Source organism: Geotrypetes seraphini, chromosome 7, assembly GCF_902459505.1.
Source record: "Geotrypetes seraphini chromosome 7, aGeoSer1.1, whole genome shotgun sequence".
Lineage (NCBI taxonomy): Eukaryota > Metazoa > Chordata > Amphibia > Gymnophiona > Dermophiidae > Geotrypetes > Geotrypetes seraphini.
Window position 1 is genome coordinate 53928719 of NC_047090.1, and position 13348 is coordinate 53942066.

General features: G+C 43.9%; 1 protein-coding gene across 1 annotated transcript in view; it reads left to right on the plus strand.

Moving 5' to 3' along the window:
• TMTC1 (transmembrane O-mannosyltransferase targeting cadherins 1) overlaps positions 1-13348 on the plus strand; it is a 364529-nt gene that overhangs the window by 15797 nt on the left and 335384 nt on the right. The window contains exon 2 of the mRNA XM_033953227.1: positions 11555-11732. Within this exon, the coding sequence (XP_033809118.1) occupies positions 11555-11732 (178 nt within the window). The remainder of the gene's footprint in view (positions 1-11554; positions 11733-13348) is intronic.

Sequence of the window (13348 nt, forward strand, 5' to 3'; positions counted from 1 at the left end):
TTATTAATGCCCCCAGGAAACCATCCACTCAACAATGTTATCAACAAAAGTGGACTAGGTTTTCTTCTTAGTGTCTTGATATTGGATAATTTACTTCACCTGTCTGACTCTGGACTCAAATCTACATTCATTTGAGTCCATCTCAGTGCTATTACAGCTTTTCATTTGCCAGTCAAGGGAAAACCTCTTACTGCTCATCCTTTAGTCTCCAGATTCATGAAAGGACTTTTCAATGTGAAATCACCTCTCAAACCTCCTCCAGTAGTCTGGGACCTTAATGTGGTTCTTTCCAAGTTAATGAAGCTACCATTTGAACCAATGGCCACAGCTCATCTCAAGTTTCTCATCTGGAAAGTTGTCTTTCTTATCTCGCTTACTTCTGCCAGGAGAGTCAGTGAGTTGCAAGCATTGGTGGTAGATCCATCCTTCACAGTGTTTCACTATGATAAAGTGGTTCTACGCACCCATCCAAAGTTTATACCGAAAGTTGTGATGGAGTTTCATCTCAATTAGTCGATTGTTCTTCCAGTTTTTTCCCTAAGCCTATTAAAGGATTCCTGAAATTTGTAGGTATCATAGATGTGAAAACTGAATTTGTGAATTAAATTAAAACATAATGCCTATACATTAAAATTTGGGAACTCAGATGAGAGATCTTTAGAGAAAAGGTCTGAGACAGTGTACTTACAAATTGGAAAATCTAAATTGCTGATTCTACATTTTAGTTATGCTAAGGAAGGTCAGAGGGTGACCTGTGACTTTTAATACATAAGTAAATTTATATATTAATGTTTAAATGCAGTCATGGAATTTACAGATAAGGTTTTCAGAGAAAACAGGGAAAACTGTTCTTGTATATAGACTCACACACAATCATGTAAATGCCTCTGTTTCTTATAAATTCGCAAACATAGTGCTAATTAGGAGTTCACACAAATGCCAGGATGTAGATGTCAAGACGTAGGCTTTTTACTGACATGATGTATGTCTTGACAGGTTACAAATGTCAGTTGTTATATGGAGAAAAGGAGTAACACTGACATCTATTGGACTTGATGAGCAACTGATGGTCTGTCTTTTCCATTGAAATTTTATCTTTGGTTCAGGCTATAAAGAGTTAACTGGGACAGTTATATAGAAAAAATACATTTTTGTAAAAGAAGTAGGCTCCACAGGATATACGTGTTTAGGAAGCTTATATGTCAGACTATTGTATGTTAAAGTCAGAGAAATGATAAAATGTATAGCTTTGGCAAGATTTCTTTGAAGGAATTTGAACAGGAGAATGTAATGCGGGTTTCATATTCCTTCCAATTGAACTTTATAATTTGCTATTTACTTTGCATTTATTATAATAAATCTTGAAGATTTTGTTCTTGAAGTCTTCAGTGTTTTGTGTCTAATTTTTACATATCAGGACGGGAAGCTCTTCTCTTTCTGCCTAAGAGGAATTTTCATCCTGTGTAATTTCTCCTGAACCTGTATCCAGGTAAATAGCAGCCCCTGGATAAGCCTCATTCTCCTGCAGGAGAAACGGCTCTTCACACTCTGGACTGTAAGTGTGCTTTGGCCTATTACATCAATAGGACAAAGCCACACCGCACATCTTCTCAACTCTTCATCTCATTTGATCTTAACAAGTTGGGGTATCCTGTTTCCAGGAGAACGATTTCCAACTGGGTAGCTGCATGTATATCGTTCTGCTATGATCAGACTAGACTGCATATGGAGAGTCGTGTCGCAGCTCCCAAAGTTTGAGCTATGGCAGCTTCTGTAGCTTTCTTTAGATCTACTCCTATTGAGGAAATCTGTAAAGCTGCCACCTGGTCCTCAGTTCATACATTCACCTCGCATTATTGTCTGTATTACAAAATTTATTTTCTTAAAGGCCAACACTCCCACCATCCCTTTCTGGTTAGCTTGGAGGTCACCCAAGCATATGTGAGAATATGCTGCATGCTTGTCCTGGGATAAAGCACAGTTACTTACCGTAGCAGGTGTTATCCAGAGACAGTAGACAGATATTCTTACAACCCACCCACCTCCCCTAGTTGGCTTCTTAACTGGCTTATCTTAACTGAGGGACTGTGTGCCTACGTCGGGCGGGAAGGCACTTGCACATGTGCGGTGCGGGCGATCGCAAACTTTCTAAATATTTAAAATGGCGATGCACTTTTGAAGTGGTCGATGCCGGGGCTCCGTCGGTGACGTCACCCAGGTGTGAGAATATCTGCCTGCTGTCCTTGGATAACTGTGCTTTATGATAACTGCTTTTTTTTCATCTCCCTTACTTCTGCTCGAAGAGTAAGTGAACTTCAAGCGCTGGTGGTGGACCCACCCTTCACAGTATTCCACCATGACAAAGTTCTGCTTCACAGCTATCCAAAGTTCTTTCCTAAAGTCATCACTGAATTTCATATTAATTTATAGTACTTCCAATGTTTATCCCTAAGCCTCATTATCATCCTGGAGAGACGGCTCTTCAGGATTCTAGACTGCGAAAGAGCATTGGCTTACTACTTGCAGAGAACTCAGCCACATAGAATGTCCTCAAATTTTCATCTCCTTTGATCCTATCAAGTTACAAGAGAAATATTTCTACATGGTTGGCGACTTGAATCACCTTCTATTATGCTCATGCTGGGCTCCAACTGGAGAATTGAGTCACAGCCCAAAGTCCGAGCTATGGCAGCTTTAGTTGCTTTCCTATGCTCCACTCCTATTGATGAAATCTGTAAAGCTGCTACTTTGTCCTCAGTTCATACATTCACATCACACTTCCCTCACCCACCAGCAGCATCTCTTTCCCTTCCTAACCCCCAGCCCAAGCAGCATCTGTCCTTCTTGCTTTCCCAACTCCCCGCAGCACGTCCTTCCCTCATTCCCAAACCCAGCCCTCCCCTCTCAGCTGGATCCTATGGTATGACCTGTCCCCAGTTCCTGACTCCCACACCTACCACCTCCCTACCACTGAAATTTAAAATGTTCGGGCAGCCAACAGCGCAATAAAGCCAGCCTCCCGCCATTGGCCTGACCCGGAAGTGTTCTTTCTGCATCACTTCCTCTTCCCATGTAGGCAGGACGCTGGAGAAAGAACACTTCTGGGCAGGCTGACAGCGGGAGGCTGGCTTAGTTGTGCCATTGGCTGCCCGAAGATTTTAAATTTCAGCGGTGGGGTGGTGATAGGTGGGGGAGTCGGTACTCAAGGAGGTTCCTGGAGAGGGTGCCTGGTGCGGCCCGCAGGCCTTGTGTTTGACACATGTGGCCTAGAATATAAATTAATTGTTGTTTTAATTTGTTTGTTCTGAATGGTTGCATCTGTCCTACTTTAATTGACATTCCTTTCTGATTTTTTTAAATTTTGTAAACTGCCTTGACCTACTTGTTCAGATTAGACAGTATATCAAGTGATTAACATAAATATAACTTTGTTCCAGGGCTGTCTCAAGGATACCTGATGACCAAGATGAACCTTCATCTGTCTGCTCTTCCCTACCTTCCTATACTCCAGTACCTCCCTTCCCTTCCCCTCCCTAACCTAACAAAACTTAAGGACCTGTTTACTAAAGTTTTGCACGTCTGTGGAATAAGTGTAAAAATTAACATATAGTAAGTGCTAAGACTGCTCACTAAAGAAACGGCGTCCCAATTGTAGGCGGCAGTAGACGTCTTATCGCTGTCTAACCAGCCAATCAGGATACATGTTTAAAATTTTAAAAAAGCATTTTCAAGGAACGAAATAGATATATACAGTATATTTTTTAAAAAAAACAAAAAAACCCTAAGGCAAGCTGCCTATACTGTAGGCATCTGTCGAGGGTGCAGGTAGGTGCCTAGAGCTGTGTAATCTCACCTAAGGTTGGGCATGGGCGTGGTTTCACCCAGAAGTGGTCTTAGGCAAGCTTAAGCAGCCCAAGGCGTCTCCTGGCAGGAGGGAGTGGGCATTTCTCCTGCCAGGGATGTTGGAAGGGGGTGCCAGCAGGAGGGATTGGGCATACCTCCTGCCACAGACAGTGTATGGGGTTCCCTGCCACTGGCACTCACCTGATCGCAGCAGGGAGATTTCCTTGCCGCGATCAGCTCAGCGGCAACATGATTCTATAAACGGTGTCTGCTGGTTAGAGAATTGAGGTGGTTAGGTGGGGTTAGGCATCTGTCTGTTAGGACAGATGTGATTCTATATAGGATGCCCATGTGCAATTCTCAAAAGCCGCTTGGGCAGCTGCTGAAACCAGTCGTTCTATACAGAATCAGGCCCTAATGTTGGGGGTGTTCCCAGCATGTCCTCATAACAATTACAGCACAGAAAATTTCTTCACTTAATGTTACACTGGGGGGGGGGGGGGGAGAGAGAGATAACGAAAGAAAGTGAGAGATACCAGACCAGGGAAGGGAAGAAGGGGAGTCTAGTAGCACTACAGAAATAATAATAATATTGGTAGTAGAGAAAGATGCCAGATTATGGGAAGGAGAGGAGAGAGATGACAGACTGGAACGGGGGAAAGGAAGGAGAGAGATGCCAGGCCACTGGGAGGAGGGAGGAAAGGAGAGAGATATCAGACCACTATGAGGAGGGAGGGAAGGAGAGAAATGTCGGACCACTGGGAGGGAAGGAGAGAGATGTCGGACCATGGAAATGGGGAAGGAAGGAGAGAGAGATCGGAAGGTAAGACATGGGAAAGTAGATTTTGAGAAGAAAGCAGAAAAATTGAATGTTAATGCCAGAGATGGATGCAGTCCGTGTCTAACAAAAAACAGGGATAATATGCTTTTATAGAACGTCAGTAAAGTCTAATTATGATAGAAACAAACTGACTATAATGAACCCCAATTCCAAGAGAGTGAAATTACTTTGAAGTACGCTCAGAGAAGTGAAACTCTGAAGAGAGAGACAACCCTAGAGGACTTTTTCCTCATAAGATAAATGAGAATGTAACAATGCTCCAGTGACACATGTTTCAAACAAAGGTGCAAAACAAGAAAAGAAACTTTGTTCGGCACGGACTTTATTTTTTCTATGTCCCGGCCTCTCACCGGGTTTAAATCGTGTAATCGGATGATTTCGGTCACCGATCCTCACTGTCGCTGCCTACAGTGTCTAGGTTCGATCCATTCCCCGGAAGATTGTCACCGTTGTCTTACTCTTACACCTCGAGCTTTTTGACGTCGGTGTGCCCGAACAATCTTCGGACAAAGCCTCGACCTCGGCGGCTGCCCCGGTCTCAAAGGCATCGACTCTGATTTCGACGACATCTCCGGTCTCGAAGGCCTCGACCCTTGCTTCGACTGGAGCTTCGGTCTCGAAGGCCTCGACCCTACCTTCTATTTCTGCACCGACTTCAACGCCCGTGAAGATTTCCACATCGGTGAAGACGTCCTCGGGGAGGGGGGGGGGTAAGTCTCCTGGATCTCTTTCAGGTGCCATACCTAAGAAGCCACCAGAGTCCTTCTTGTGCCTTTCTTCCAAGCATGCCTCCAAGTTAAGGGAATACTCACCTTCGAGGTCGCCCTCTTCGGAGTGCACTGCTGCACCTACGAGGTCAGATTCTTCTGTCTTGGTGCCGATGCTCGAGGACATGCTAAAATCCATCCTGACCACTCAGATATCCTCGATTGTGGCTCAATTGGTCCCGTCCTCGACTCTGCCTCGGGTTGACCAGCCTGTAGCACATCCGGATCCTCCAGTCCTCATGCCTCGAGGCAGGTCTCATGCTCCGAAGCAATTCTCCTCCAGTGATTCCTCTCCTGAGTTGCCTCGATCGAAGCACCCCAGACATCTTGCTTCAAAGATTCGTCGTGACTCCTCTGCACTGGATACCGAGACTTTGCTGCCTTGATCTTCTACCTCGAAGCACGGATCTCGACTACACCGAGCCCCTATCCGAAGCCTTTCCAGGTCGAAGACACCTCCTTCGAAGCCGGCTCGCCGAGACACTTCTCCTCAGGCTTCCACTCATTCAGTGCCTCGAACTCCAGGTACGTCTCCATCACGAAGCCTGAAGAGGAAACATTCTCTCACTCCTCCCCACAGTGCAGCTTCTTCTCTGACTGAACCAATCTCTCAATACTCGAGGGAGGCTTCTCCTTCCTACTCAGCAGTTCCACAGTCTCGTAGTCCTTCTCTTGATGCGGCCTCTGATTCAAAGTCCACTTCATTTGCCAAATTTGTGTTTGACATGGGACAAGCTCTCAACCTGGACCTTCATTTAGACTCCAAATATACTCCTGAATATTTGGCAGACATGGAACTTCCTCATCCTCCTAAAGAGTCTTTAAGATTACCTATGACTCCGGTCCTCAAACAGACTTTCATTCGTAATATGGAGACACCTTATTCCATCACTGCTATTCCATCTAAGCTGGAATCCCGTTATCGCACGGTTCCCTGTAAAGGGTTTGAGAAGTCCCAACTCTCCCATCAATCCTTGGTGGTGGAATCCTCTTTGAAGAAAGCCCATCCTTCAAAGATCTATGCTGCAGTCCCTCCAGGCAGAGAGGGGCGTACTATGGATAAGTTTGGTCGTCGTTTATACCAGAATTCCATGATGGCAAATAGAATTCTTAACTATAATTATGTTTTCACCAATTATTTCAACCATTTCCTGAAATTGTTACCTTCTTTTTATCCGGATATTTCCAAACCTCGTCTTTCGGAATTCAAACTCATCCTCCAGACTCTGTCTCAGTTGAGACTCTTCATGTTACAAGCCTCATATGATGCCTTTGAATTGTCTTCCCGAGTCTCGGCTTTTGCTATAGCCATGCGTAGACTGGCCTGGCTACGCATTGACATGGATCCCAACCTCCAGGATCGTTTGGCAAATCTACCTTGTCAGGACAATCAGTTGTTTGATGACTCTATTGAAGCAGCCACTAAGCGTCTCTCAGAACATGAACGCTCTTTTGCTTCTCTCATTCGCCCTAAACCTAAACCTGCACCAGCTAGGGCATTTAAACAGACTCTACGTCGTTACCCACAGAAAACGACTCCTGCTTTTTCCAGGTCTCCACCTCGTCGTCCTCAGCAACAACAACGTCAGCAGAAGTCTCAAACTCCTGCTGCTACCAAGCCAGCTCAGTCTTTTTGACGTTCTCAACCTGAGCATTCCAATCTCCCAGTTTCAGAATTCTCCTCTGCCCATAGGGGGTCGCCTGTCTGCTTTTTATCATCAGTGGGATCATATCACCTCCGATCTCTGGGTTCTAACCATCCTACGAGAGGGATACTCTCTTTGTTTACTTCAGGAGCCTCTAGATCACCCTCTAAGAGAATGTCCTTCCAATCAGTCGCAACTTCCCCTTCTTCTTCACGAAGCTCAAGCTCTCCTTTGCCTTCGAGCTGTAGAGGAGATTCCTCTTTCCCAGCGGAACTTGGGATTCTATTCCCGCTATTTTCTAGTTCCAAAGAAGACGGGGGATTTGCGACCTATTCTGGACCTCAGAGCTCTCAACAAATACCTAGTCAAAGAGAAGTTTTGAATGCTCTCTTTACCGATCTTGTATTCCCTGATGGATCAAGGAGATTGGATGTGCTTGCTGGACCTCAAGGAGGCTTATACTCATATCCCCATTCATCCATCTTTTTGCAAGTACCTCTGATTCAAAGTGGGGAACCTCCATTTGCATCTCCCAGAGTATTCACAAAATGTCTGATGGTAGTAGCTGCAGCTCTTCGATCCCAAGGTCTTCAAGTATTTCCATACCTCAACGACTGGCTAATCAAAGCCCTTTCTCTGCCAGGGGTTATTGCAGCGACCCAAGAGACTATTACGTTCCTCCAAAGTCTGGGGTTCCAGATCAATTTTCCAAAGTCTCAGTTAACTCCATCTCAATCTCTCCAGTTCATTGGAGCAACTTTGAACACTGTACACCTGAGAGCATACCTTCCGCAACCACGTCAGGATACCCTCATTCGACTTTGTCATCAGATCTTTCGTCTTCCATCCATTTCTGCATGGCAAATGATGGTTCTGCTCGGTCACATGGCTTCTACAGTTCATGTGATGCCTTTTGCCAGACTTCACCTTCGCATTCCTCAATGGACACTGGCATCACAATGGCAACAAGCCACGGATCCACCATCTCAACTAATCACAATAACTCCTTTATTGTAGAAGTCTCTCCGTTGGTGGATGCTCTCTTCCAATCTTTCCAGAGGATTGCTGTTCCACCATCTTCCTCATCAGAAGGTTCTCACAACCAATTCGTCCGCCTATGCCTGGGGAGCCCATGTCGACGGTCTCCGTACTCAGGGTCTATGGACTTCAACAGACCGTCAGTGTCATATCAATCTGTTGGAACTCAGAGCGATCTTCTATGCTCTCAAAGCCTTTCAGCATCTCCTCCACGACATGGTAGTGCTTGTTCGGACAGACAACCAAGTGGCCATGTATTATGTCAACAAACAGGGAGGGACGGGATCTCACTCCCTCTGTCAGGAAGCTCTGAAACTGTGGCATTGGGCAATTCTTCACAACAACTTTCTCAGAGCTGTCTACATTCAAGGTCAACGCAACTGTTTAGCGGACAAATTGAGTCGTCTTCTACAGCCTTACGAATGGACACTCAATTCTCCCACGTTTCGTCAAATCTTTGTCCGCTGGGAGACCCCCCAGATAGAGCTGTTTGCGTCCCCCCCAACTTCAAACTGCCTCTGTTTTGTTCCTGCATTTACACTCCTCAACGTCTCGAGGCGGATGCGTTTCTCCTGGACTGGAAGGCTCAGTTTCTTTACGCCTTTCCTCCATTTCCTCTGATTCTCAGAACTCTTGTCAAACTAAAATCAGAACACGCCACCATGATTCTGATAGCTCCTCGGTGGCCCAGACAACCTTGGTACTCCCTTCTACTTCAACTCAGCACCAGGAAGCCTCTACTTCTGCCAGTTTTTCCTTCTCTGCTCACTCAGAGTCAAGGGTCCTTACTTCATCCCAACCTGCAGTCTCTACACTTGACAGCTTGGTACCTGTCTACATAACAGACTCTTCTCTATTTTTCTCAGCCTGTTCAAGATATTTTACTTGCTTCCAGAAAGCCGTCAACTCGTCAATGTTACGGCCAGAAATGGACAAGATTTTCTGCTTGGTGTTCCACACGTCAGCTGCAACCAGTATCTTCCTCCTTAGCATCCGTTCTGGACTATTTGCTTCACCTGTCGCACTCTGGACTTCAATCTTCATCTATTCGAGTCCATCTTAGTGCTATAGCTGCTTTTCATCAGCCTCTGCACATCCAATGATTTCCTGCTTTATGAAAGGACTTTTTAATCTTCATCCACCACTTAGACCTCCTCCAGTGGTTTGGGATCTTAATGTTGTTTTGGCTCAACTGATGAAACATCCATTTGAACCACTTGACAAAGCTCATCTCAAGTATCTCACTTGGAAAGTTGTATTCTTGATTGCCCTCACTTCTGCTCAACGTGTCAGTGAGCTACAAGCGTTAGTTTTGGACACACCTTTCACAGTTTTTCACCATGACAAGGTGGTCCTCCGTACTCATCCCAAATTCTTACCTAAAGTGGTTTTAGAATTTCACATCAATCAATCTATTGTTCTACCAGTATTTTTTCCTAAACCTCATTCTCACCAGGAAGAAGCGGCACTTCATACTTTGGACTGCAAACGTGCCTTGGCGTTCTACCTCCAACGCACTCAACCTCACAGAACATCTCCTCAACTTTTCATCTCTTTTGATTCGAATAAGTTGGGACGCCCTATTTCGAAATGTACCATCTCCAACTAGATGGCTGCTTGCATCTCTTTCTGCTATGCTCAGGCTGGTCTTCCTCTGCAGGGTCGAGTGACGGGCCACAAAGTTCGAGCCATGGCGGCGTCTGTAGCTTTCCTCAGATCAACTCCTATTGAGGAAATCTGCAAGGCTGCCACTTGGTCCTCGGTTCATACTTTCACCTCTCATTACTGTCTGGATACTTTATCCAGGAGGGATGGCCAATCTGTTTTGCAAAATCTTTTTTCTTAAATTGCCAACACTCCCTCCATCCCGGTTTGCTTAGCTTGGAGGTCACCCATGTGTGAGAATATGCTGCCTGCTTGTCCTGGGATAAAGCACAGTTACTTACCGTAACAGTTGTTATCCAGGGACAGCAGGCAGATATTCTCACAACCCTCCTACCTCCCCTGGTTGGCTTCTTGGCTAGGTATCTGAACTGAGGATCCTCACAGGAGATGTGCCCCCCTAGTTCGGGCGGGAAGGCACGCGCGCATGTGCGGTGCAGCACTCGAAAGCTCGAGATCTTCAAGCAAGTTTGCTTTCGAGGCTGTCCGCTGCGGGGCTCCGTCGGTGACGTCACCCATGTGTGAGAATATCTGCCTGCTGTCCCTGGATAACAACTGTTACGGTAAGTAACTGTGCTGTTTGTTTCTATCACAAAGATGGATGCAGGGCAGAAAGTGAATAAGGAGAGAAAAACAGCCAATGGATAAGAAGGTCCTGGAAACATAGTTAAAAGCACAGAAAAATAAAGTCACCAGACTACAAGTGTAGGGAAAATGATTTTATTTTCAATACAGTGATTGAAATATGTCAGTTTTGAGAATTTATATCCGCTGTGTGTATTATGTGTATATGAAAAATGAAAGGAATAAATTGCATTACAATTAGTAAAGGGGGCAGGATCTGGGGCAGAGCTTGGGTGGGTTTAGGGCGGAGCTTGGGAGGTCTGTGGTTGGGGGTACTTAACTTGAAGTAGTTGAGGAACACTGCTGTAGGCAATCAGTTGGCGCCAGTGCCTCTCTCCTGTCCTCTTCCCTGCTGGCACCCTCTACTGGCGTCTCAGGGCCCGTCTGGAAGGCCTCTGCACATGCATAGATGTTGATGCATGTGATGTCATCACAGCAACATCTGTGCACTTCTGGGTGCCTCGAGCTGTGGCCACTACCTGTGGCCCTTGCTACATTTTCCAACTTCATTGCAGACCCGGATCATTTTTGAGTTGTGCAGTCCTGCTTTAGTGAAGAGGCTCATCTATTCATAAATTTGGTTGAAAATCCAACTAAATTTAAGTTCTGAGTATATTTTGAAAATTGAACTCATGTAGATGGGAGCATTTTTGATTCTTCTTCATTAGGTAGATGCCACCAGCTATCTCTGCCACCTTCCCATCCAGCTTGTTTAAAGAAGACATTTATTTTTATTTTATTTAAAAATTTATTACTCGCTACATCCTACTTTTCTGAGCGAGTCGCACTGTAAAAACATACATAAAATATAAACAAATATACAAAATATCAGTATGTGGTTTTTGACTGAACACCTTTTGTCATGTGTGCTTTCTTTGCATATATAATTCTGGTTAGTTTCTTCTCTGCTTGGTAATATGCTTAAATTCAGTGGGTCATAGAAAAATAAGCATTGATGTAACAGTGTAATCATTTTGTTTAGCAGTTTAATCAAATGAATGTACTAGTTTGACCTAGGGTTATAGATCTGATACCGATAAGGCGGTATATCAAATATTAATAAACTTGAACTTGATCTTTTTTATGTTATAAAGATTCTTTTATCTAATAAGGTGCTCTTGGTTTTCCTTTAGGTTGAACATAATGCTGACTGATACGAACCCATTCTATTTCCACTTGTTTAATGTAATATTACACAGCTTGGTGACTTGTTTGCTGATGTACACTTGTGACAGAATGGTGTTCCAGGACAGCTGGCTTGCTTTTGTCACAGCTTTAATTTTTGCTGTACATCCCATCCACACAGAGGCTGTAAGTATATAATACATCTCAACAATGAGAGATCATTTACAAGCAAGAAAATGTTAGGGCAAAAAAAAAAAAAAAGTTTGTCACTGCATGTAATATTAATCATAATTTGAAATATGTTAATCCAGTTCCATTGGAAGAAGGTTAGACTTAATGAAGGTCTAGGAAGTGGCAGACACTTTGTTTTTAATTCTGGATCTTCGATTGGCAGTATGAATTTAGAAAAGCTGCCTGTTTATATAGCACATATATTGCCTTGATATATTACATTAATAATTAAGAAATGTACTCATTTTGATGGCTAAATTGTATGTCAGAAGTTCATTGGCTATTTTCCCAGGACAAGCAGGCAGCATATTCTCACATGTGGGTGTCATCATCTATGGAGCCCCGGTACAGCGTCATTTTAAGAACTTGAGAGAGTTCGAACTGCCCGCACCACGCATGCGCAAGTACCTTCCCACCTGACACTGCTCACGGTCCTCAGTTCTTAGTTTTCCACGGAGCTAAGAAGTCATGTTTTTGAACATTGTTCAAATTTTGCCTTTGCCTTCCCACTCATGTATATTTTTCAGTTGTATTTTTTCTGTGTATTTTAGATAACATGTTTTATATGCGTTTTAAAAAAACAAACCATAAAATGGTTTAGGATTTTTTTTCTTGCTGTTCTCACCTCGTGGGCTTCGCCCGTCGAGGCCTCGTTGTTTTCTTCGACTGTTGAATTCAATTTGGCTGACGCGGTTTTTCCATCAATGTCCCAGCCACTGACTGGGTTTAAAAAGTGTTGTAGGTACCAACGACAAATTTCTGTCACTGACCCACATAGTTAGTGCTTACAGTGCCTTTGCCCAGAACACCATATTGAATCCTGTGCACAGTGTTCTATTCTGCAGAAACGTACAATTAAGAGTCGAAAGCACCAACAAGAAAAGTTGTTTGTCACCGGTATGGACACCGAGACAACATCACAGCATTGACATCAGTGTTGGCGTCAGGGGATATCGCTCCATTGGGTAAGCCAGCTAAAAAGCTGCCAGCTTCCCAACATGTCTTGCAGGTCACCGTTGCAGCGAATCCCTTGATGCCGACCAAGCGACGACTGTCCTTACATCTGGCCTCTCCTAAATCGAGGTGTGCATACTCTTCACGGTCACCCTTGCCAAAGCCAGACAAGGCACCGATGGTACCGGCAGAATGCCAAATGGTACCGGTGCCTTCAAGTTTCAAGTTTATTATAACATTTGCTTAATCGCTTATTCCGAATTCTAAGCAATGTACAAAGTGATAAAATTACAAAATATAGGAAGACAAACATAAAAGAGATGTACTATAACTACTAATACATTGTAGTAAATAAAATTACAAACATAAACGACAAGTTTCATAACTACTAATACATAATAATAAATTAAATTACACATACATTAATAAAAACATAGGGAAAACTCGGGATGAAATACAATCTAGTTATAAAAGTAGAACAATTAAGGTTAAAAACAATAGGAAGGGGAATAAAAAATAATCAAAGTAGTTAAAATGGATTAAGAGCCAAAAGCAGTTCAATTAAACATTGAATGCATCTTGAAAAAGAAGACTCTTTAGTTTGCTCTTAAATTTTT